Below are 25,578 nucleotides of genomic sequence, written 5' to 3'. Positions count from 1 at the left end.
ATAAAATGCTGAGAACTAGACCTGGCGTGATATGGGCACTAAGAATGTTGGTCTCTTTGAAAGTGGAGGTGGAGGGAAGGAACAGAAACCGATACTGGAGGGGAGGTTCAAAGTTTTGGGCAGAAGAGTAACGGGATTATTCTGACGATAGTTGGAACACACAGTGAGGATCAAGGGCAGAAGCAGGGAAGTTACTCAGTAAGCTGTTGGAGTAATCCTGTCAAGAAATTCCACTGGCTTGGACGTTCTTTGTGGAGGTGGAAGTGTTTAAAAGTAGAACTGAACGAGGACAGTGGGCATAAGAGAGAGGAGTCAGGATGACTCTGGAGCTGAGCGTGGCCTGAGCGACAGGAAGAACGATGTGGCTCTTCACTGGGGTAGGGAAGGTCGTGGGAAGAACAGGTTTTAGGGTTGGGGTGTGGACAATGAGGAGTTTGATGGCAGATGTAGGGTGACACCTGGACATACAATGGAAATGTTACAAAGGCAGTTGCCTATCAGAATCTGGAGTTCATAGGAGAGAAGTTAACCTTGGATTTTGGAATGATTAACATATGGGTAATATTTTAAGCTCACTTCAAATGAGTGTAGAAATTAAACAGGTGAGAGAGATTCTGGGACACATACAAAGGAAGCCACTTCTAGAGTCTGGCTTTATAAAACTCTGTTGAAAATGTCTGGCTTTATAAAACTTTTGCTTGTTTTTAACTCTAAATGTTATTTCTTCTAGATTGAACGTGAAAGCTTTCATTAGCAATGTGAAGACAGCTCTTGCTGCAACAAACCCAGTGAGTACATACCAGCTGTATAGGGACAATACAGCCATCTTTGTGGTTCTGCTCTGACTTGGAAAATCCCCTTTGTTCTGCCAGGCTGTGAGGACTTCTGCTATCACCCTGCTTGGTGTAATGTATCTGTATGTTGGTCCCTCTTTGCGAATGTTCTTTGAAGATGAAAAGCCTGCCCTCCTGTCCCAGATAGATGCAGAATTTGAGAAGGTAAAGATTTCACAAATGATACAATCTATTGGTAGACTTGAGAAAGCTCATATTAGTTACGTTTAAACTTTTAACCCTTCGGAATGAACAATATATATTTGCTTTTATATGTATAAAGTATCCCTGGGAAAAGTTCCTAAGAAATTGATGACTTTTTTTAAAGATTTTATTTATTTATTTCTAGAGAGAGGGGAAAGAAGGGAGAAAGAGAAAGAGATAAACATCAATTTGTGGTTGCCTCTCACATGCTCCCTACTGGGGACCTGGCCCACAACCCAGGCATCTGCCCTGGCTGGGAATCAAACCAGAGACCCTTTGGTTCACAGGCCAGTGCTCAATCCACTGAGCCACAGCAGCCAGTGCAGAAGTTGATGACTTTTGACTGTCTGAGAGGAAGAGAACAGGGTAGCTATGGTATAGGATGGGAGACTTTCCCCTTTATATCCTTTGTGCCTTTGGAATTTCAAATATTGCGTTGGCCAAAAAGTCCATTAACATTTTTTCTATACGATGGCCCTAGGAGGGTTTAGTTGTCTTTAGGTTCATTCGAAACAATTTTATTAAATTGTATTGTGACAGCTGTCATATCACCGTGCATTTTTTAAAAACTTACAAAATTGGTGAATTTTTGTGCAGTCCTTTTAAAATGAAAGGTGGAAGAAAATGCAATATTTTTGGTATATTATGCTTTATTATTTCGAGAAAGGTAAAAATGCAACTGAAACTCAAAGAAAAGATTTTTGCAGTGTATGGGGAAAGTGCTGTGACTGATCCAATATGTCCAAAGTGGTTTGTGAAGTTTCTTGGTACTATTGACATTTTGGCCAAGTAATTCTTTGCTGTGGGGCTGTTTTATGCACTGGAAAATGGTTAGCAGCACCCCTGGCCTCTACTCACTAGAAGCCAATAGTGAGAAAGCCAGCATACTCAAAATATCCAAATCAATAAAGTTATTGATAAAAATGAAAAATGTGTCTTTTGTTTTACCGAAAAAAAAATAACAGACTTTTTGGTCAACCCAGTATTTTGAATGTATGACCTATTCAAACAGTACATTAAATATAACATTAAAAATTTTTTAAGTAGAAAAATATTGTTCCTCCTTGAATAAGTGGTTTGACAGACTTGCTCTATATATCGTGGGCATACAAGTCAAAAGACAGTTTCATGATTGAGAAGTCAGACTTTAATAGGTTTTATAAAAATATCCTTTGCCATGTAGTCTCAAAATTGGAACCTAAATAGGAATTAAGACATGTGCTGTGTAAATATTAAGTATGAAGGATTATGATATTTTGACCTAGGCACCATTCTCTAGCTTGTTTGTTCTTGCATCCTTCGTCAAGTTCATTAGCCTCACTGATTTGCTTGTTTCCTGTAGATGCAAGGACAGAGCCCACCTGCTCCAACCAGAGGGATTTCGAAACACAGCACAAGCGGTACAGAGGAAGGAGAAGATGGAGACGAACCAGACGATGGGGGCAATGATGTTGTGGATCTTTTGCCAAGGACAGAAATAAGGTGGGTTTGTTGGAAATGGTTTATTTGATTAATTATACTGAATTTTTAATCTGGTGCCTTCTCTTTCTCAGTAGGAGTACTCTGATATCATTAATTTTTAGGAGTCTGAAATAAGGTGTCTTCCATTTTTTCAGTGACAAAATCACCTCAGAGTTGATATCTAAAATTGGTGACAAAAATTGGAAGATCAGGAAAGAAGGCCTAGATGAAGTGGCAGGTATTATCAATGAAGCAAAATTTATCCAACCAAACATAGGTGAACTTCCAACTGCCTTAAAGGGTCGACTCAATGATTCAAATAAAATCTTGGTACGTAGAGTTCATGCCCATCATTTTTCCTCCCCCCTTCCCCTTTTAGGAGGTTCCTTTTTTTTTTAAGATTTTCTTTCTTTATTTTTAGAGTGGGGAAGAGAGGGAGGAAGAGGGAGAGAAGCATCGATACTCGAGAGAAACAAAAATCAGTTGCCTCTCGCATGCCCCCAACCAGGGACCTGGCCTGCAACCCCGGCCTATACCCTGACTATGATTTGAACTGGGGACCTTTCAGTTCTCGGGACAATGCCAACCTACTGAGCCACACCAGTCAGGGCCAGGAGGTTCCCTTTCAATGAAACTGTCGCCAGCCGAAAAATGAATGGTTGTTTTATTTGTTTTGAACTAGAAATAGCTTTATTTAATTTCTTAGATGTGCCATAAGATATGCTCATAGCTGGCAAGTTTAGTAGTCAAATTTTTATGCAGCTCAGATTTGATTTTTATAGGACCCTAATGTTCAGTATCTTTATATAAAACTGCTTATACTATACCCAAGCATGCTTAATTTCTAATTTTTAAATTTGGATTTTTATGTCAGGATTTTCTTAAACTATGCTTTACCTTTCTTTAAACTTATAAAGCAGTATAACCTGCAGTCTAAAATTCTAATACTCTGATTTTATGAACTAATGATAAAAGCAGAGGCCACTGCCTAAAAATTACTCACAAGCTAATTAGAGGAGCATCATAAAAAGCTGATTTTCCTTGTCTCAAGTATGCCAGACTTCCTGCTGCAATGACTATGTAGAGCAGACTTGCAAAACTTGGTGCACAGCTTGTTCGTGATTTGAACATGAAGTGCTGGCTCTCTCCCGCAGGTGCAGCAGACGCTGACTATCCTCCAGCAGCTGGCAGTAGCCATGGGCCCAAACATCAAGCAGCACGTGAAGAACTTAGGCATCCCTGTCATCACAGTCCTCGGAGACAGCAAGGTACCCCGCCTCTCCACTACCCTCCAGTTTGGAATAAGCCAGCCACACTCTGGAGCTAAGAATAATTCTCTTTTCTTACATGTGGGGAAACATGTAAACAGTTTGTAAACTTTGAAGAGAATATTAGGAGGAAAATAGTAAACACGTTTACTTCCCAGTCAGTATTAACATAACCAGCTACATCACTTACCAGCTTATGACCCTTAATAAGTTATTTACCTTTTGATGTTCATTATCTTTGTAATTTTATCATTAAAGAATTAAATGAGTCTCTACATAAGGTACCTGTACCTGTTTTATATAGTATGCACTCAAAAAACGGTTCCTATTATGATTACGACATCATTGTTAGAAGTATTGCTGTAAAGAGTGAATAAAAATATGAATTTTTGCATCGTGTACTTTCATCCCTGAACTACAAGAGGAGGGTCCTCTAGTACTTGAGTAAGATAACTCGTCTCATTCAGTGTTGTAAGCCTCTTAGGTTTGGCCCTAGATTGAGTATTTGAATGACTATTTTTGTGTGATACATTTAATGTAAGGAATTGGGCTATTTTAATGTTTTTCATGTCAGTAAGTCCCCATTCTATGAATACAAGTTAATATAAAAACATTAATGTTGCAGTTGTTAGTAATTGCAGTATAACCATTACTCGTTCTCTAATGTGTAGAATTACTGCATGGACATGAGAGCCCCCAAAGGTTCAGGAAACAAACCCTGAGAGTTTGTTCCCCTTACATATTTTATGCCCAGGTCACTGTTTTGCCTAATTAACTGACTACTGACAATTTAGAGTTTTATGTTTCTACTGTAATTTAGAGGGGGTGTTTTTTTATATCCTCATTCGAGGATATGTTTATTGACGAGGGAGAGGGAGAGAGAGAGAGAGAGAAAGAAACATTGAGGTGAGAAACTTCCATTAGCTGCTTCTCATATGTGCCCTGACTAGCGATCAGACCGAGCCTACAACCCTTCCGGTGTGTGTATGGGACAGCGCTCCAAGCAGCCGAGCCACCTGGCCAGGGCTAATTTGGAGTTTTAGTACAACCATAGAACTAGATTATGTTTCAAAGAAGATGGTTCCAGGTATATTTGTGTGGACCTTAGAGAAAGCTCCATGTTCATTCCCTACCTTCAGACCACAGTTAATGTTATCTTGTTCTCTCCTCCATTCAGAACAATGTTCGAGCTGCTGCCCTAGCGACTGTGAACGCTTGGGCCGAACAGACTGGCATGAAGGAATGGCTGGAGGGAGAAGATCTTTCTGAAGAGCTCAAAAAGGAAAATCCTTTCCTGCGGCAAGAGGTTAGTACTACAAAGATCATGTGCCTTACTCATGTCTTTTACCTTCTTAGAGGCCTGGACCTACCTAATAAATTTATATATATATGGACAGAATATGTTTCATCATAAAACAGTTAATAAAATGAAACCAAATTTCTGGAGCTTTTGTATTCTTGTGCTTTTTTTTTTAACAATAAAATTTTTTCAAGGACTAGCCTTTTTGTGAAATTTTCTCTTTTCTGGAACTCTTAAATAGTAAAATAAGAGGTTTTAATCAGAATACAAAAAGAGAGTTAACATTCAAAAATTCATAATGTAATCCATCATACCAACAGGCTAAATGCTAAGAAAAATCATAAAATCATATCAGTTGACACAGAAAAGGAATTTGAGAAAATCCAACACCTGTTCATGATTAAAAAACAACAACAACCCTCATCACGCTAGTAATAGAAGAGGAGACTCCCCTCAACTTGATAGAGAGCATATACGCAAACCTCCCTGTACAGTGCCGTACTTACTGCTGAGAGCCTGGGCACTCTCCCCCTCAGGCCAGGAACAAGACGAGAATGTCCACTCTCACCACTGCTGTTTATTTAGCCTACTACTGGAAGTTCAAGTCACCACAGCAAAGCAAGAAAAACAAATGAAAATCATACAGACTGGATAAAGAATAAATAAACGTATCTATAATTGCAGATGACAACTGTCTACATAGAAAGTCCAAAAGAATCTACACACAAACTCCTAGAAACTAATAATTACATTCAGTAAGATTGCAGGGTACAAAATCAACACGCAAAAATCAGTCACACTTCTTTACAATACAATGAGCATGTGGAGACTGAAATTAAAAAGACAATAATGGCATTTACAATCCCTCCAAAGAAAACAAAATCTTTTAATAAATGCAGAGCATGTATACTGAACATTATAGATTGCTGATGAAAGAATTCTAGGATAGCCTTTCTACAATTGATTGTGGAGCAATTGGCATTCATAGACCAAACAGTAAACCTCAAACCTCATGTCTTACACAAAAATTAACTCAAAATGGATTATGAGCTTAAATGTTGAACTTAAAACTATAAAACTTTTAAAGATAATATAGGAGAAAACTTTCAGGATATAGAAATTCTTTAAGAAAAGAATTTTTAGAATTGATACCAAAACCACAATCTATCAGAGAAAAATTGGTTAATTGGACCTCATCAAAATTAAGAACTTTTTCCTATAAAAGTCTATGTGAAGAAGATGAAAAGTCAAGGCTACAAAGAGAAAATATTTGCAAACTATATCTGATAAAGACGTATAGTCTGAATGTGTAAAGAACTCCAAAAACTCAACAGTAGAAAAAACTCTAATTAAAAATAGGTCAAAGACCTGAACAGACATTTCACTGAGGAGGATGAGGATGGCAAATAAGCCATGAATGACATTCAGCACTGTTAACTATCAGGGAAATGCAAATTAAAACTGCAGTAGGGTATCACTACTCACCTCTTAAAATTACTAAAATAAAAAGTAAAGTCCACACCAAATGCTGGCACAAATGTAGAGAAACGTGACCACTGCTGGTGGAAATGTAAAAGGGTACCACCGCTCTGGAAAACAGTTGGGCAGTTTCTCAAACAACTAACATGTAGTTACTCTATGACCCAATAATCCTGATCTTGTGATCTGGTTATCTTGGTCATTGATTCCAGGGAAATTAAAGTTTATGCTTACATAAAAACTTATACCCAAGTGTTTATAGAGCTTTATTCATGATAGCCAAAAAGCTCGTAACATGCCCTGACTGGTGTGGCTCAGTGGACTGAGCGCTGGCCTGCGGGCCGACAGGTCACCCATTCCGTCCCCAAGCAGAGCACGTGCCTGGGTTGCCGGCCAGGTCCCCAGTTGGGGGCGTGCGAGAGGCCAGTCAATGTCTCTCTCACATACTGATGTTTCTCTCCCTCTATTTTTCCCTCCCTTCTCCTCTAAAAGTAAATCGATAAAATCTTTAAAAGAAAAAAAAAGTTTATAATAGCCAGATATCCTTCAACAGTGAATGGTTAAACTATTCTACATTGGTAAATGTAATACTATTTAGCAATGAAAGGAACAAATTATTGATACAACAATTTAAATAAATCTCCAAGGAATTATATTGAATAGTAAAAAGCAGCCCCAAGCAGTTATATAATGTGTGATCCCATTTACATAAAACATTTGAAATGTCAAAATTATTGGCTACCTCAGACTGGGGATGGAGGGGGAGAGGGAGGAAAAGGGTGTGGTTGTAAAAGGGGCAACACGAGGGATGCTTTCCATGGAGCTGTTCAACCTGTTGACCGTGATGGCGGGTGGACTAACATACATGTGGTGAAGCTAGATAGACCAGGGGTGTGAAACTCATTTCACGGGGCGCCACATCAGCCTCGCGGCTGCCTTCAAAGGGCCAAATGTAGTTTTAGGACCGTGTAAATGTAACTACACCTTAACAGTTAAGCCAGAGCTCGGCACTGCTGCCGGGTAGAAACAAGGTGCCAGGCCTGGACAAAACGAGGAGGGCCAGATTCGCCCGGGAGCCCTGTGTGTGCCACCTGTGGTATAGACCAGACACACATACACAGATGGGAACAGCTAAAACTGGGGCAGTCTGAATAAGATCAGTGGCTTCTGTCACTGTCGAGATCTGGTTGTGATACTCGACTATGATTTTGCAAAGGGCTCCCCAACAGGAACTGAGTGTAGGGCGCAAGGGATCTCTTTGTGTTACTACTTATAATTGTATGTGAATCTGTAATCGTCTCAATAAAACTTTGAATTAAAAATAAGTATAGATATGAATTATTTTAGAGGTGGAGAGAAAAACTTGGTGTATGGATAAAACCAAAAGCCCTGGTAGAACTTGTCATCTTAGGATCAAATAAATGTTTTGTGTCTTCTTTAGCTGAGTAGTTCTTAGAATTAAAAAAAAAAAAAAAAAAGATAAGTGTAAGTTTTTCATCTTTAAAACGTATTAAGAACTATGAAAGCTTTATAATTTATTGCCCAAGTATGGTCCAAAGAACTGTGTCCTTTTCTTAAAGAAGATTGCCATCCTTGTGTATATTATTTAAATATAGCACAGTTCTTATTGAAAATTACTGATTTTATACCGGAAAATTGTAGTGTGAGACCTAGTTCTGTGTTTGGTACTGATGGAATCCTTAAGCCTGAGGTCATAAAAACAGTTTTCCACTGGAAGGGTAACCCAGTGTTTATTTCTTTTGGCAGCTTCTGGGCTGGCTGGCTGAGAAACTACCGACTCTTCGTTCCACCCCCACAGACCTTATCCTGTGTGTTCCTCATCTCTACTCCTGCCTGGAGGATCGCAATGGAGATGTGCGGAAGAAGGCCCAGGATGCCTTGCCATTCTTCATGATGCATTTAGGATATGAGAAAATGGCCAAGGCTACAGGGAAACTAAAGGTACTGCTTCTTGTTGCTGCTGCTGCTGCTGCTGCTATTGTTAAAAACCATCAGAAAAATATTGAACATGAATTTATATAGGCAGAAGTTCACATTACCTGCTAGGAGTTTCAATTTGAAATCCCAGTGAGAGCAAAAATAAACTATTTTAACAGTGTAGAACTAGAACCTGCTGACCCTGCGGGAGGGAAACTGTGGCCTTCCAGAATGGTAGCTAATTCAGTGTGACTTCATAATGTGTGGCACTTCTCTTGTCCCTTGTGCTTGCTTCGTTGGTATTTCAAAACTAGGAGTTCAAAGATTTGTTTGACGGCAGATCTGTTAGTAAGAATAATATGAGTGTATCATTTATGTGGCCTCTCACTTCTGTTATATTGTCTCCCTAGCCAACTTCTAAAGACCAGGTATTGGCCATGCTAGAGAAAGCCAAAGCTAACATGCCTGCCAAGCCCGCTGCACCTGCTAAAGCAACCTCCAAACCCATGGGAGGGTCAGCTCCAGCCAAATTTCAGCCTGCCTCAGGTAACTCTTTTGAGAGGGTTAAAGGGGAAGGAGCTAGCTCAAAGGAACTCTCATAAAAGAAATCCAGCCTTCATTTTTTTTTATCATACTTCCTCATGGCTTAGATCGCAAGCCCTGTCTCTTTCTCTCCTTACCCTTTGTTCGCAAACATTTGTCAAGTACCTATTTTATACCAGGAACTATGCTGAAGGTACAAAGATGATTAATTTGCTTTCTAAGTCTAAAAAGGAGTTTTGGAGTAGCTCATTGAAATACTCTAGAAAGCAAGTGTTCTATCCTATCTTTAAGGTTTCCACAACTGTTTTCTACTATTCAGTATAATTAGAGGGAGAATTGGGGCCATCTAGCTCAATCCCCTGTATTAACTGCTGAGGAATCCCAAAAGTTTAAGTGATTTGCACAAAGCCAGACAGCCAGTCAGTCCTGAACCAGCACAGAATTCCATTTACTCATTCCCACGTGAGTTCTCCTTCTTCTGCACTTGACCATTCACTGATCCATTCTAACATCTACTAATCATCTTTAAGGGAAAATTCTTGCTTTCTTTATCCTGATGTTAAAAATCCATCATGTAAAATAAAACTCTAAACTGTAACCACTTTTCTAGACTTATTGCTTAAACAAAATAATGTTCTGTTTAGTGGGATAGAAATTGTTGATGCCCCAAAGTTAGAAATTTTCCATGTGTAAAACTGTTGATATCAAAGTGTATGTGTGTGTGTTCAATTATAATATTTATTGGAATCTTGCTATGTAGAAAATACTGAGTATCAAAGACGACAGGCCCTAAGGGAAGTAGCAAACTAGTAAAAAGGTTTTCTTTAACTGCTATTTGGAAAATAGTTTTTTTAAAGATTTTATTTATTTATTTTTAGAGAGGGGAGGGAGGGAGGGAGAGAGAGAGAGAGAAAGAGAGAAACATCAATGTGCGGTTGCTGGGGGTTATGGCCTGCAACCCAGGAATGTACCCTGGCTGGGAATCGAACCTGGGACACTTTGGTTAGAAAACAGTTTTTAAAAAATCGCAGTTTAATGTTGTCAAAGCAGATGTAAATTTATTGAATTAATTTCTTGAGGTTATGCTTAAAGAGGAAGTCAGGGAGAAAAAAGATTGGAGGAAAATGTAACCAAAAACACTATATTGATACATTTAAAATTGCAGGCTTTCTCATTATTATATATTTAACCTGACCAGAATAAAGTGATATTAGAGTTTATATTTATGGTACATCTTTTTTCCTCACAGCGCCTGTTGAAGATTCTGTCTCCAGCACTGTAGAACCCAAGCCTGATCCGAAAAAGGCCAAAGCTGTAGGAGTTTCCTCTAAAGCAAAGGTATGCTCACTCTGCACACTTGGATATAGAATTACGTCTCTGTGTTTTATACAGAGTCATTCCTCTAGGAAAGAGCATATTATATATAAAAGAACATTACTACTCTTGATGTTATCAAATTATGAAGTACTTATCTATATAAATTTCTGTGGCTCGTTTTTTGATAAGGCCCCAAGACAGAGACACCCACCTCTCTGGAGGCGCTGCCATGGTCTCTGCCATGCAGGTCTTTGGGGAAGATTCGCAGTAGTGAAGAGAGAAAAATCCTGTGTAGTTCAGGCAGAAGAATCACTTAGGCCAACTTTGATTTGCAGAATGTAAGGTAATTAACTTCTTTCAAATTTGGCATAGTTAGGTCATTAGAAGGTGCCCTGATTAGCCTACAAGGAATACTTTCTGTCCCCACACCAGTGGGACTTAATTTGATGCATCAGTTATTTGTATGCAGAGTTGAACGATGTAAAGAAATGTGTCCAAATGCTCAACTTCAGATATCCCTTGGGTATCTTTTAATGTAAGTTTTTGAATCATGGCAAATTGTCATCAGTTTCTGTATCAAGATTCAGAGCTTATCACTGTATTCAGAGTATTATTTAATACTTTCAAAAGGAAAACTGCATAACTAGGCAATAAGTAGTAAATTAATAATAAATATAAATAGAGAAAACTATTTCATTAACTGCATATAACTGATGAAAAAATATTAGACTAGGAACAGTTTTATTATCCAGTATATTTATTATTATTATGCTCATTATAGAATGGATGCCCTGTGTCCATTGATCTAAATATTATAATTATTTTCCTTCCCTACGCATGGGTCCTTAATTTAGTGAGTTAATTTAAGTGGGTAATTCTCTTCTACACTATCCAGTGAAGCTGCTCTTTTCTTGTCCTCCTCCCTGTCCTCATCCCAGATTTAACAAGCGCTTATTTTAGTATTTTGATCACAAGATCTTTGAAGTATGTTTGACTCAGTTCTTAATGTCATACTTTTTATGCCAGTCTTTTGCAGTTATAAAGCAATTTCACATAAATATTCTCATTTTTGTTTTGATTGAATGATTTTAGTGTTAGAAGTAGAAAAATTGGCCTACTGGAAATAGTTGACTAGTAATGTAGTCAACTATTAATGTAATAGAAATGTAATAGATGACTCTTGCTACATTTATAATAATGGTTCCAGTATTGAAATTTAAATATTATCTTAACTATATATACTAAGTTCATTTCTTTCAATCTGATACAAAGATTTTACAACTTGGATTATTGTTTAAAACAACTGTAGTAACTTAAGTATTTAAAATGTTTCTAGCAACTTTCTCTAGAAACAGGTTTAAAAGGTCTCCAGTTATAGTCCTATGATAGAAGCGTATTGTATATGGAGAGAAACAGCAAAGCTTTTTCAAATAAGTGAGGTGAAATGTGTGATTGCCATCCAAAACGTCATTAATGAGGTTTCAAGAAAGACCTGAACTGTGTGATAAACAAAAATATTCTGCGACCCAGACAAATGATCGATAACAGAGCTTTTCTAACTGTATTTATTATGTATTTACATGCCAGTCCAAGGACTAACCAGCAGTTCTGTAAGAATGTTATTAGAAACATTTCTAGGAAACCTGTACAGAAACATGATACGTGCAAGATTCTGTGGTCCATCCATTTCTTTCACATGGAATATAATAAGGAGAGGTGTCTCTGGTTTGGGTAGTGCACTTTTCCTGGGCAGCAACATTGTATTCCAAGGAGCAGTAGCCTGTCTAACTAGTATTCCCTGAACCGTGGCTGTAGAGTGCACAAGGGAAGAAAGTGCCGAGCAAAACCAGCTTAAAGGAGGATGAAGACAAATCCGGTCCTATTTTCATTGTTGTTCCAAATGGAAAGGAGCAAAGAATGAAAGACGAAAAGGGATTAAAGGTAAGGAAGGAATAAGGCTCCTCAGGAGTTTTTTGCTTGTTTCTGTTTTGTTCGAGAATGATTTTACTATCTGAAATTTGTATCTAATAAACTAAACCTTTTGTTTATAAATCATATCTTGTTTCTATAAGACTACTTATAGGAGCATTAATTCCTACAAAAGAAACTAGAATGCAGCTGTTGCCTATTGTTCCTCCAAACAGAAAGACATAGAAGTTGTCGTTTTAGCTTTTAGAATCAAAGAATGGAAAGTATTCATTGATGTTTATCAATTCTACTTATGTAGTAGACATTAATCTTCTTGCACCTACTAGCTTATAATACAGACTGGTCACTGTATATGGCTAGTTTGGTCTTTCCTCTTTTGATGTTCTAGTTTTATTAAATAGTTAAAAAAATGATTTCTAACATATATATATATTTTTTAATTCAAACAGTACAAAAAGTTCAGAGTGTAGTATGAAAAGCATGTTTCCCTTTCCAGTCACCCTCCACAGAGAGGATATTATTACCAGCTTTTTGTATATTACTCCAGAAATATTAATGTTCCATACCTATACAATTGTGTTTAAATATACAGCCCTCCTTTTGCACAAATGCCAACATACCATACTCTTTGCTCTCCATCTTTTTTCTTTTAATAATACTTGAAATATCTTAAAGGTCATATCTGCATGCATATATGCATTCTTTCTTTGTATCGGTATGGCATATGTATATGTACCTTCCTTTACTCCCGGCTCACGATGTTGAATGGTCTAGTCTTTCATTATTATAAACTATATTGCTGTAAGCATTTCTGAAGGTGGTGTTTATGTACATGTGTGAGTATATATTAATATTAAATTCTTAGAAAGGTATGTACATTTTAAATTTTGATATTTCCATTTTTCCCATTTTTAAAGTTGTACTAATAGGGTCCACCATGTTATATAATAAAAGAACATGACTTTTCTAGAAAATAAGAATTGTCAAAAATTCTATTCCTAGATGAGTTTCAGAGTTAAGCTTCCAGAGATATGACAGCTTGAGAATACATTTTCATTCATATTTAATTACAAATTAACCTTGTTAAATTTTAAAATATTCTATTAAATTGATTCCTACAGCTGCTTTAAATAGAGTTCCATAGCTCATTTCAGTTGAACACCTTCCGGCCCCTTTCCACTGGTGTTTTTCAGGTGCTGAAGTGGAATTTTACTACTCCAAGGGATGAGTACATTGAGCAACTGAAGACTCAGATGTCTAGCTGCGTGGCTAAGTGGTTACAAGATGAGATGTTTCACTCAGACTTTCAGCACCATAACAAAGCCCTTGCTGTTATGGTTGATGTAAGTTTGCAGTAGATAAATACGCACGTGCCTCTTACTGTGGACACACTGAGCCCTGTGAAATAAGCGGAAGTTTGCATGACTTGAAGAGGGAGGAGGAACTGGAACACATCATGTTCTGTATGTTTAGAGTTGTTGTATTATTTGATGGAAAAAATGACCGTACGTTTATAATTTTAAGTCTTACATGGAGGCTACAAATCTATCAGTTTTCTTTTGGACTCTAGTAAAATGTAAGAGGTAGTTGCCTAATAATAGAACTTAAACTTTTATACAGTCTTATTTGTGGGGGTTTGTCTTGTTTTGTTTTAAGCACTTGGAGAGTGAAAAAGAGGGTGTCATTGGTTGCCTGGATCTTATCTTGAAGTGGCTTACCCTGCGGTTTTTTGATACCAATACAAGCGTCCTAATGAAAGCCCTAGAATATTTAAAATTGCTCTTCACCCTGCTGAGTGAGGAAGAGTATCATCTTACTGAGAATGAAGCATCTTCCTTCATCCCCTATCTCATCCTAAAGGTAATGTGCTTTCCTTACTCTGGAGGACTGCTCAAGTTTCCAGCTGACCTCAAATCCTATATTTTATTCCATACCCCTTTCTGTTTATTATATGATGTAATTTCCACCACTCATCTGCATGCCCCTATTCTTTTAAGATATAGTGATGTATGTGCGGGAGGGGGCAAACCTTCACTCTTTGGAAAATGCCTCACTTAATCATTATGTTGACTAGGTCGGAGAACCAAAAGATGTCATTCGTAAAGATGTGCGTGCCATCCTGAACCGGATGTGCCTTGTCTACCCAGCCAGCAAGATGTTCCCCTTCATCATGGAAGGAACCAAATCCAAAAACTCAAAGCAGAGAGCAGGTGAAGCAACAATTTAAATTGAGGCATGAGTCTGTGTAGCAGTGACCTCAAAAAGAAATAATTTATACTCAAACAAGGAAATGTCTTCAGTGTCTGTGTGGTTGAGTCCAACCTCCCGATCCGGACTGTGAGAGTGATGAGTTGCACACTGGTGGCGCCACAGTATCAGTGATACAGGCGCTACTCAGTACCACCCTGGTGACAAAATCAGGTGCACAGGGGCCATCTGACTCACAGGCATCCCCTTCTTCTGGAAGCACTTGCTTTAACACCGTTGTTTCATTATGTGTTTTATTAAAAGGTAGTAAATGAGGAAAAATTATAGGCAGAGCCAGGATAAGATTTTAGTCCTTCATTTATGCCAAGAGGGAATGTATCTAGTAAAGATGGGTCTCTGTACCAGGTGTGCATTGAGTCTCCTTAATGTAGCCTTTCTCCCCCATCAGAGTGCCTGGAAGAACTGGGGTGTCTGGTCGAGTCCTACGGCATGAATGTTTGCCAACCAACCGCGGGAAAAGCCTTAAAGGAGATAGCGATTCACATAGGAGACCGCGACAACGCTGTGCGCAATGCTGCCCTCAACACCATCGTCACGGTGTACAATGTGCATGGGGATCAGGTGTTCAAACTCATTGGAACTGTGAGTGGCTTTTCTCTGAATATCGTCAGCATGTTGTGAATGACAAGATCACTTAGGTGTCAGTTTTCATGCCATCTCAACTCTAAAGTTCTTCCACTTTTTATTGAATTCAACCTATCGATGAGTCTTAGAATCCAGGTAAACCCTGGAGGGTGTCTCTCTCTGATTATTGTAGGACATTGAGGCTGTGTTTAACTGGAAATCAGATTTTCTTTTCTCAGCATTCTGTTTGTAGCAGTTTGCTTTAGAAATGAGTTATTTTCGAATCAAGAAATCTGAGCTAGTCTGGGATTTAAATTTCACCTGACAACCTGTTCTGTAAATTTTAGTGCATTTAGTTTTTAAAGAGCTTGTGTGTGATGCGATACTGGTGCCTGTCACATTAAGTCTTGAGCTATAGCTGCAGGCCAGAGTTCTGCTTCCAGCTCTTTACTTCCTCTGGTCCGGTCACTGTTGTGGCTGGACCTCAGCTCTTCACTCCTGTTACCTCTTAGCATCACATATATTTTTACTGTGCCTCCATATTTTTACTTGAGTTAATCTAATTAAATCCTCACTGTAGGCCAGTGAAGGAGGTAAAGCAGATGGGATTTCACAGAGGACCAAAAGCTTCCTGCCCATAGTCACACAGTCAGCTAGTGGTAACTGCAAAAATGAGGATGCTTAGTTTAATTTTTTATCTTTTTATTTGTAGTTATTGATAGCCTTTACTTTTATATCCTTTTCGTCTTTCATATGTTCTGTTCTTATAGCAAGGGAGATTTTAAGAGTAGTTGATTTAAAAATGTAGATAAAGCCCTGGCTGATGTGGCTCAGTGGACTGAGTGCTGGCTTGCAAATCACAAGGTTGCCGGTTTGAATCCTGGTCAGGTCACATGCCTGGATTGCAGGTTTGGTTCCGGTCAGGACATCTACAAAAGGCAACCAGCCATCTTTCTCTCCCACATTGATGTTTCTGTCTTTCTCCCTCCCTTCCCCTCACTCTAAAAGTAAATAAATAAAATCTTTTTTAAAAAAAGCAAAAACATGTAGATTGTGCCCTGACCAGTATAGCTCAGTTGTTTGGGTGTCATTCCACAAAGCAGAAGATCACCAGTTTGATTCCCAGTCAAGGTACGTACATGAGTTGTGGGTTTGGTCCCCAGTTGGGGTGCAAATGAGAGGCACCCCATCAAAGTTTCTTCCTCACCTCAATGTTTCTCTTCCCTCTCTCTCTCCCTCCCTCCCTTCCCCTCTATCCAAAAACAAATAAAATCATTTAAAGAAAATAAATAAAATAAAAATATAGATAGTTTTCTTTTTTAAAGATTTTATTTATTTATTTTTAGAGAGAGGGGAAGGGAGGGAGAAAAGGGGGAAGAGAAACATCAATGTGTGGTTGACTTTCGCATGCCCCCAGCTGGGGATCTGGCCCACAACCCAAGCATGTGCCTTGACTGGGAATCAAACTGGCGACCCTTTGGTTTGCAGGCCAGTACTCAATCCACTAAGCCACACCAGCTAGGGCTGTAAATAGTACTTTGAAAGTAAATATATATATATATATATTTTTTTTAAATTATATATATATATTTTTTAATATTTTATTTATTTATTTTTGGAGAGAGGGGAAGGGAAGGTTCAGAAAGAGAGGGAGAGAGACATCAATGTGTGGTTGCCTCTCATGAGCCCCCCACCGGGGACCTGGCACACAACCCAGGCATGTGCCCTGACTGGGAATTAAACCTGTAACCTTTTGGTTTGCAGGCCCACGTTCAATCCACTGAGCCACACCAGCCAGGGCTGAAAGTAAATATATCTTAACATAACAAATTCTGTTTGCTTCAATGTGAAAATGGATGTTAATTCTTGAGTTTTCCAATTAATTAGGGTTTTTTTATTTTCCTCATATTATAGTAGAGAGCTATGCTAATAAATTAAATTTGGCCTCTTTTTACAGCTTTCTGAAAAGGATATGAGCATGCTTGAGGAAAGGATTAAGCGGTCAGCAAAGAGGCCGTCTGCTGCACCAATGAAACAGGTAGAAGAGAAACCTCAGCGCACACAGAGCATAAGCTCCAATGCCAACATGCTACGCAAGGGACCAGCTGAGGACATGTCCTCTAAACTCAAGTATGTAGATGGAGATTGTCATCTGACAGCATCTCTGTGGACTTGGCCTTGTGTGCTCAAAGCTTATCCTGAAACATGGATCTTGCGTTCTTGTAGCCATTATCATGCATGACGGAGTGTCTGAGTAAATGTCTCGTAACCAGATGTTTAATCCTTCAGTCTTCATTGTCTTTGTCTTTGTCTCTAAACCACTTCTAAATAGTCTTGTGCCTTCTTTCACTGCTTTTCCGTGGACAGAATTATGTATCGCACTTATAGGATGTAAGTACTGCCTGCTAATTTCTCATTAGCAGGGCTCTTATATCTTTCTAACTTCTGACTTGGATTCATCCCCTCTGGAGGGTGATTGGCTTAGAATTTGTAACCAACATACAGGGTGTTCATAAGTATCCCACGAATCCAGCCTTTCATGAGAGTGCACTGGCTAGCAGAAGTGGCGGCTTAATGTCCTGTGCCTAAAAATGTTGGTTCGCCCTCTTCCTTGTGCCGCATATTTGGTCACACTCAGGTTCCTGTTCTTTAGACAAAGCTAAGGAAAATGCCTGCCACCCAGGTGGGCTTAGGGACTCAAAATACTGCCTTTTAAGATAGATAGCTCTGTTCTGGGTTGTATCATGAGTATGTTTTGGCCAATATGAATTTGGAACCTTTAAATGTCTATTACTTGGATATAATTCTGGCTCTAACCAGTCAAAAGTGAATAAAAATTGGTGACTGACTGTCCCCCAAAAGTGTCAAATGTACTGAACACTGCATGGAATGATACTTATGGTTAGGAAAACTTAAACACTGGTTTATTTGGTAGAGAAGAACCAGCCAGTCCAGATTTTTCTTAAATTTTTGCCAGAAATAGTAAGCTTTGAATCAATATAAGTGTTCTTTATTAATTATTTTCTGCCCCATCTGGAATAGCAGTACAAAGTTTGTTGGCTTTCGTGAACTGGAAAGAATGTTTACAACCTGGCAGGTACTGCAAGTAGAAAGTAAAGTTACCTGCCCTCAGGATATTCATGAACCAGTGTTGTTGCCCACAGAAGGCACTGGCTTAGCCTCAGGCTTAAATCGTTCAGGGGGGCTGAAACCAGAAGTTGAACATCTGTCTTGAAGCTGTGGGGCAGCTGGCAGTGCTACTCTTGCCCTTTGGTTAAGAAGTCTCTTTTAGTTCAGGGGTCTCTTTTTGCTTCCTTAGCCAAGCTCGGAGCATGAGTGGGCATCCGGAGGCAGCCCAGATGGTGCGCCGAGAATTCCAGCTGGATCTCGATGAGATCGAGAATGACAACGGTACAGTCCGATGCGAAATGCCAGAACTTGTGCAGCACAAACTGGATGACATTTTTGAACCAGTCCTTATTCCTGAACCCAAGTAAGTTAGCCTCTTTCATTTAAGGGTGAGCAGTTCATAATCATCAGAGTGCGTGGGTGAAAAGCGCGCTCTCTCTGTGCAGTTAGAGCTTTTTAGAACTGGTTCCTACCTAGCCGTTAGCAGTTCTTTACTAAGACCTGGATCTAGTGGGGAATTGCATATATTTTCAACTCACTGGGATATCTTATAATAAAGGTTGAATTTGTCCCTTTGCTCTGCTCTCTAGGATCCGGGCTGTTTCTCCACACTTTGATGACATGCACAGTAACACAGCTTCCACAATCAATTTCATCATCTCCCAAGTAGCCAGTGGTGACATCAACACAAGCATCCAAGCACTGACCCAGGTAATGGAGGTATTACCCGTGACATTAACGCCACTGGTGGATCTAAACGCTGTGGGCCTGACGGTTGCATACTGGCTGCAGTGTTAAAGGAGGCTGGCAGCATTCAGTGCCGTGCTGATGAGAAAAGTGCACAGGGATCGCTCAGTCATCACTTGGTTCACAGGCTGCAACTCTCACAGAGCCTTGCTCTTTACAGTTGCATTCATTCACCACAGGCTGGAGATACAGCAGTGAGTAAGCGGGGACCAACTCCCGGGGAACTTACTTAGATTTTGATGGACAGAGACAAATAGGTAAACAAGAAAGTATCTAAGAATACTAACTACTGTAAATATAACTTGAATATGGTGATTGGAGAAAGGAACCAAGTAGTTACTTAGATTGGTGGTCGGGGGGTCAAGCAGAGGAGCAGCTAGTATGAAGGCTCTATAGGGTGTGGGATCAAATGTAGCATATTCAAGGAAACACTACAAGGCCCATGTGCTCACAGCCCAGTGGGCAAGGCGGAGAATGCTACAGAAGGAGACTAGACTATGGAGAGCTTTAAAAGCCTCAAGGGCTCTGGCCGATGTGGTTGGTTAATTGGAGCACTGTCCCATAGACCGAAAGGTTGCAGGTTCTATCCCTGGTCAGGGCACTTACCCATGTTGTAGATTCAGTCCTTGGTCAGGGCGTGTACAAGAAAGCAACCAATCGATGTTTCTCTCTCACATCTCACAGTGTTTCTTTCTCTCTCTTTCTTTTCCTCTCTGTAAAAGCAATGAAAAAATGTCCTCAGGTGAGGGTTAAAAAAAATTTTTTTTAAGCTGCACAGTAAGTTGTTTGGATTTTATTTTAAGTGAGATGAGAAGCCATCAGAAAAATGTAAATAAGAGAGTTACATGTTTTTAAAAAATCATTCTCTTCTTCCCTTCCCTAACAGTCCACATCTAAAGCCAGTAGGTGGGTAGAGCAAAGTAGGCATTTACCTTGTGGCAAGGGAGTGGAGGTGGGGCCATAGTGGCCCAATGTGGTGGTCTCGGAGCCCGAGCCAGTGAAGAGGATGTCCACGCAGGCAGCCTGACTGGCATGGTAGCAGAACCCCACACAGGGTGAGCAGGGCATCCGCGTGTGTTGGAAGGAGGCAGGGCAGTGTGCCAGTGACTCAGAATGGGGAGTCAGAGCCAAGCAGGAGTGGGCATCTGTATGGGGGAGGGCTGGTGGCAGAGGCATTACATACAAAGGGATTGGCCAAGTTTCTTACTGTCCGAGAACAGCAAAACAAATACAGGAGGAAAGTAGCTAGAGTCAACTCAGGTGTTAGACCAGAAATAGATGCATCAGTATGAACCCACGGTTTTCAATATGCAGATACAGAGATAAATACCAGTGTAAATTGTGTGTGTGTGTGTGTGTGTGTGTGTGTGTGGTACAAATGCGTGTAGAAATAACAGACATAAGCTCATTGGCGCTTGGCACGGAGAGCACCGGAGAGCGGCAGTTGCCCTGAGGAGACGACGATCACTATAGAAGCCAAGTCAGTGGTCTGAATGACAAGGGGGACGGCAGTCTTTTGCACAAATGATGCTGGAAAAATGTTTATGTACCCAGAAAGGAATGAGGTTGGGCTCTAATAATATACAAAAACAAACTGAAAATGGGTGAAAGGCATAAATGTAAGAGCCAAAACTATAGCTCTTAGAAGAAAACATAGGGGAAACCATCATAATGGATTTGGCAGTGATTGCTGGGCTGTGACACCGAAAGCACAGACAGCAACAAAAAATAATTAAATTGAACTTCAGAGTTAAAAATTTTGTTCATCAAAGGCACTATTATGAGAGTAAAAAGCCAACCTACAGAATGAGAACATATTTGCAAATCATAACATTTGCATATAATCTTAATCTAATAAAAGATTACATCCAGAGTACAAGAAGAACCCCTTCAACTCAATGACAGAAAAAAAGTAAAAATAAAAAAAAGTTCATAAATGGGTAAAGAACTTGAATACACATTTTTCCAAAGAAGATATAAGAATAGCCAATAAGCACATGAAGATACTCACCATCATAAGTTGTTAGGGAAGTGCAGATCAAAATGACAGTGAGTTAACCACCTCACACATTAGGATTAAAAGGTGGGGGTGGTAAATAACGATTGTGATGAGACTGTGGAAAACTTGGAATCTATGTGCATTGCTCTAGGGATGTAAAATGGTGCAAGCACTGTAGAAAATAGTTCAGTGGTTTCTCAAAAAGTTAAACATCGAATTATGATAAAATATCCAAATCACTCCTAGAAAATAGGGACTCAAACAGATAACCTGTGTACAATGTTCACAGCAGCATTATTCATGATAGACAAAAGGAGTAAACAACCCAGGTGTCCCTCGGGAGATGAACAGAGAAACAGTAAATGGTGTATACATACAGCAGAATATTATTCCGTCGTGAAGAGAAATGAAATTCTGATACCTGCTACAACATGGGCGGACCTTGAAAACATTATGCTAAGTAAAATAAATTAGACACAAAGGGGCAGATACTGTGTGATTCAACTTGCAAGAGGTACCTCGAGTAGTCAAATACACAGAGACAGAAAACAGAATAGAGGTTATCAGGGGGTGGGGAAGGAAAAATAGAGTTTGTTTCAGATGTTGAAAACTTCTGGAATGGATAGTGATGCTGGTTATACTTAATGCCATTGGGTTATACACTTAAAATGGTAAATTTTGTTATATATTTTACCATAATAAAAAAATTAAAAGATAAAGTCCTCAGCAACAAAAAAGTTAAGTTTCTAGGAATAAATCAAGTAGTGTGTATGTAAGACCTTTACAGAGACAATTATAAAGCTGTACTGAATGATATTAGAAAAATTTTAAATAAATGGAAGTCTACTATGTTCTAAGACCATTTTTGAAAGTAAAAACAGTAGAAAGGACTGACATCACCAGTATCAACAGTGGAGCCACCGTACTTAGGCTGGTATAGAGAGTACGGGCCCCAGGGTGAGCAGATGGACCACTGGGGTGATGGAACAAAGAGCCCAGAAACTGACCCCCATCTTTAGGAAACTCGAAGCAGAGGAAGCATTAAAAATCTCTTGGCAAAAACTAGATTAGCCCTGGTCAAGGGCACATATAAGAAGCAGCCAGTGAACACATAAGTAAGTGGAACCACAGATCGGTTTCTCTCTCCCTCCCCACCCCTTTCTTCCTCTGCGTCTCTCTCTAAAATTAATAATTGAAAAAAATTTAAAGCTAGATTAATCGGTAACGGGAACAACAGTGTGATCAGATTGCTATTTCCTACACCAAAATGAAAGAGATTAAAGACCTAGATATTAGAGGGGAAACTTAGAAGAGAAGGGAGAGTGTGTGTGGCGGGGGGGGGGGGGAGAAACATCGATCAGTTACCACTCATGCGCACCTCGACCAGGGACAGGACCAGCAACCCAGGCCTGGACTCTGGCCAAGAATCGAACCAGTGACGTTTCACTTTGCAGGAGGCTGCCCAAGCAACTGAGCCACACCAGTCAGGGCCAGGAGAACATCTTACCAGTTTAGAGATCAGAATAGTAGTGAAAGAAAGGAAGAAAGAGAGGGAGGGGAAGGAGGGAAGGGAAGGGAAGGGAGAAAAAGAAAGGAAGGAAGGGAGGGGGGGAGGGAGGGAGAGAGAGAGAGAGAAAGAAAGGAAGAAAAAGAAAGAGAGGAAGGAAGGAAGGAAGGGAAAGGAAAGGAAGAAAAAGAAAGAGAGAGAGAGAAAGGAAAAGGAAAAACTGGAAAGGATAGTAATAGCCCCTGGTCGGGGGACCAGGTGCTGACTCGTGGGGCTGGAAGGGCCTCCAGGGGCTGTGGATGTCCTGCAGCTTGTTTGCGGTGGTGGGCACGTGGGCACGTGGACACATGTACGCTTGCAGGGTTACACATTAAGTTGTATTCTTAGGGTTTGTGCATCGTGCCCTATGAAAATCAAACCTCAATAAAAAGAACATCAATAAGTAACCAGATTTAATTAATTTACTGTATGTATATGTAGAGAGAATTGCACAGTCTCTGAAAAGATAATTTGTATTTTTTGTATCTTCACTGAACAGTTTTAAAAATCCATGTCCACAAAGAAAACATTTAACAAACGCAAAAAGGATATACTGACCAAAGTCTTGACTGAAAACCCAACAAAATGTTTACTAAATAATGTTAATATTACAAAAATATTGGCTACTCAGGGACCATGAAACACCTTCCTAAAAGACCCCTTGACAGAAGAAAAATAATCAAAGCTCTTCGTAGTGAATAGGAAAGCACTCCCTTTCAAACCTCTCTGAGACTCCTGGGCTCAGAATCACTGCCTGAAACACGTGTATTTCTGAAAAAAGGCTAAAATAAAGGAACATAGTCAAAAATAAAATGGATTTTAAAGTAAGAAACAATAAAGCGAAAATCATGAAATGGATTTTTACAATAACAAATCTAGAAGCTGTTTTAGAGGCCCGGCCAGGTAGCTCAGTTGGCTGGAGCACCGTCCCTACCCGCCAGGGTTGCAGGTTCCGCCCAGTCAGGGCGCGTGCGAGAGTCAGCGAATGTGTGCCCCGGCCCATCGCTGCGTGTGCTCTCCCCTTCTCTCTCTCTGTCCCTTTGCCCCCTCCCCTCTCCTCTCCCCTTTCTCCCTCCCTCTCTAGAATCAATAAAAAAATTTTAATAAAAAAAAGAAATGTGAATATGTATTAGTATCTTTTTAAAGAAAGCAATATAGTAATACCCATTATACCATAATTTAAAATATTCTGTCCTTCAGACTAAAAAGTCAGGCTCTTGGAACTCTTTCTTCTACAGGTAAACACAAAGGCATGGCCCTGGCTGGCGTGGCTCAGTGGACTGAGTGCCAACCTGCCAACCAAAGTGTCGCTGGGATTCCCAGTCAGGGTGCATGCCTGGGTTGCCAGCCAGGTCCCCAGTGGGGACACGCAAGAGGCAGCCACACATTGATGTTTCTCCTTTTCTTTCTCCCTCCCTTTCTCTAGAAATAAATAAAGTCTGTAAAATACAAAACAGAACTACAGGCAAACCTCAGGCTGTTGTGGGTTTAGTTACAGACTGCTGCAATAAAGGGGGGGTCACGGTAGAGTGAGCCATAACCTTTTTGCTTATAGAGGGTCTTGCCTTCGTCTTGCTGTGGAGCACGGTAAAGCAAGGTACACCTGTATTCCTGTTCACCTTAGGGATTTTTGTCATTTTCTGTCGAGTTAGAAAAGCTAGATGCAGGGCACTCTGCACTGTAACTCCTGTAGATAAACAGTGCCCTAAACCTTGACCCTGTGTGTGTGTGCCGATGTGTCTGTGTATGATTCTGTGAACATGAAAGACGATGTACCAGGTTGGTAATGTTAATTATCTTGGAAAAAGAGCAGGCCCCCAAAAAGTATTTTTTATAGTAGCTTTGTTGAAGCAGCATTATTGAGAAGTCCCAGTTATGTAAAATAGTATGTGCTTGTAGGTATACATGCCTGAAGAGAGAAATGAAAGTAGGACCCTTGGCTTCATCAACACCAGGGGGCACCATCCGCATTGTATTCTGTAGTATAAATGCCCCCCACTCCCCCACCAGGGTCCTGCAGCTTTGCCGTCCTGCGTGAAGGGCGATCACCGAAGACTGACGTGATTATCTCAGGGTGTTATTACGTAATCATAAAAACAAGGATCTTTTTATAGTAGTGAATAGGGAAAAAAAATGTTTCCCCATGGTAACAATTTTTCATTAGTGACAACCAGTGTATCAAATCGAAAAGAACACTGAATCAAGATGTGGGAAGCCTGAGTTTTGAGTGTGAGCTAAGTAGTCTGATCTTGCTGAGCCTCCCTTTTCTCACCCGGTGAACGGAGATCGTACTCTCAGCCTGTCTGCCTCTCAGAGCTGTCGGAGTGATTAAATAAAATACAGGTATAAAAGCATTCTAATAAATTAGACATTTAAACATAGGGATTATTCCCAGAACTAGACAGTGAGACTCAATAGAACCTGCAACTAATTCACCTAAGAGTATCTTGCTCAGTAAGGTTTCCTGGAATCATCGAATCCCTAAGGACTAGCTGTTTACATGTAAAGATACTGGAAGTGCTTTGCTAACATTATAGAGACATCCCTTGTATCTGACTGCTACTTGGAAGTATGAAGCTTGGAGAATACATCTTGGATTTTTGTTACCAGATTGATGAGGTCCTGAGACAGGAAGACAAAGCCGAAGCTATGTCTGGCCACATTGATCAGTTTCTGATAGCCACGTTCATGCAGCTAAGACTCATCTACAACACACACATGGCGGACGAGAAGCTGGAGAAGGACGAGATCATCAAGTTGTACAGCTGCATCATCGGCAACATGATTTCGGTAAGAACACCACTGCAGACCACAAGCACCCCTTCAGTCTCTCATCCCACCCGGTTCTAGAGCCTGCGTCGGTGCAGGTGTTCCAGTGGTCCTGTCATTTGGAGAAATGTACACGTGACCTCCACTGGGTGTGGGGTGGCACTCCAGCTGACCTTGTTAGGGTACAAAGTGGAATGCTTATGTACTACTGAGAATTCTTGCCCATTTCTTCATCAGGCATGGTGGGTCCTGCTAGCTTTTCACATATAACTGCTCACATTAAA

The 25,578-nt window shown here is 40.0% G+C and overlaps 1 protein-coding gene and 1 non-coding gene across 10 annotated transcripts in view; both read left to right on the top strand.

The window, feature by feature from the left end:
* CKAP5 (cytoskeleton associated protein 5) overlaps window positions 1-25,578 on the top strand; it is an 88,231-nt gene that overhangs the window by 56,287 nt on the left and 6,366 nt on the right. For 7 of the 9 annotated variants that reach the window (XM_028516482.2, XM_028516488.2, XM_028516486.2 and 4 more), the window contains 18 exons: window positions 731-788; window positions 873-998; window positions 2,380-2,519; window positions 2,654-2,828; window positions 3,653-3,766; window positions 4,944-5,072; window positions 8,313-8,507; window positions 8,894-9,029; window positions 10,276-10,364; window positions 12,159-12,284; window positions 13,466-13,615; window positions 13,929-14,132; window positions 14,347-14,482; window positions 14,929-15,122; window positions 17,062-17,234; window positions 18,424-18,597; window positions 18,824-18,944; window positions 25,136-25,315. In XM_028516482.2, coding sequence (XP_028372283.1) covers window positions 731-788; window positions 873-998; window positions 2,380-2,519; window positions 2,654-2,828; window positions 3,653-3,766; window positions 4,944-5,072; window positions 8,313-8,507; window positions 8,894-9,029; window positions 10,276-10,364; window positions 12,159-12,284; window positions 13,466-13,615; window positions 13,929-14,132; window positions 14,347-14,482; window positions 14,929-15,122; window positions 17,062-17,234; window positions 18,424-18,597; window positions 18,824-18,944; window positions 25,136-25,315 — 2,620 coding nt within the window. Of the gene's footprint in view, window positions 1-730; window positions 789-872; window positions 999-2,379; window positions 2,520-2,653; window positions 2,829-3,652; window positions 3,767-4,943; window positions 5,073-8,312; window positions 8,508-8,893; window positions 9,030-10,275; window positions 10,365-12,158; window positions 12,285-13,465; window positions 13,616-13,928; window positions 14,133-14,346; window positions 14,483-14,928; window positions 15,123-17,061; window positions 17,235-17,471; window positions 17,496-18,423; window positions 18,598-18,823; window positions 18,945-25,135; window positions 25,316-25,578 lie in introns of all 9 variants that reach the window. The other 2 variants (XM_028516485.2, XM_028516483.2) reach the window with 1 other exon arrangement.
* LOC114501208 lies at window positions 14,609-14,718 on the top strand. Its single transcript, XR_003684960.1, has one exon. It is a non-coding gene; the product is annotated as a small nucleolar RNA SNORD67 (small nucleolar RNA).

The sequence above is a fragment of the Phyllostomus discolor genome, chromosome 6 (genome assembly GCF_004126475.2).
Source record: "Phyllostomus discolor isolate MPI-MPIP mPhyDis1 chromosome 6, mPhyDis1.pri.v3, whole genome shotgun sequence".
Taxonomy (NCBI): domain Eukaryota; kingdom Metazoa; phylum Chordata; class Mammalia; order Chiroptera; family Phyllostomidae; genus Phyllostomus; species Phyllostomus discolor.
The sequence above is the reverse complement of the archived record's forward strand: the minus strand, read 5'-3'. Positions and strand labels throughout refer to the sequence as shown.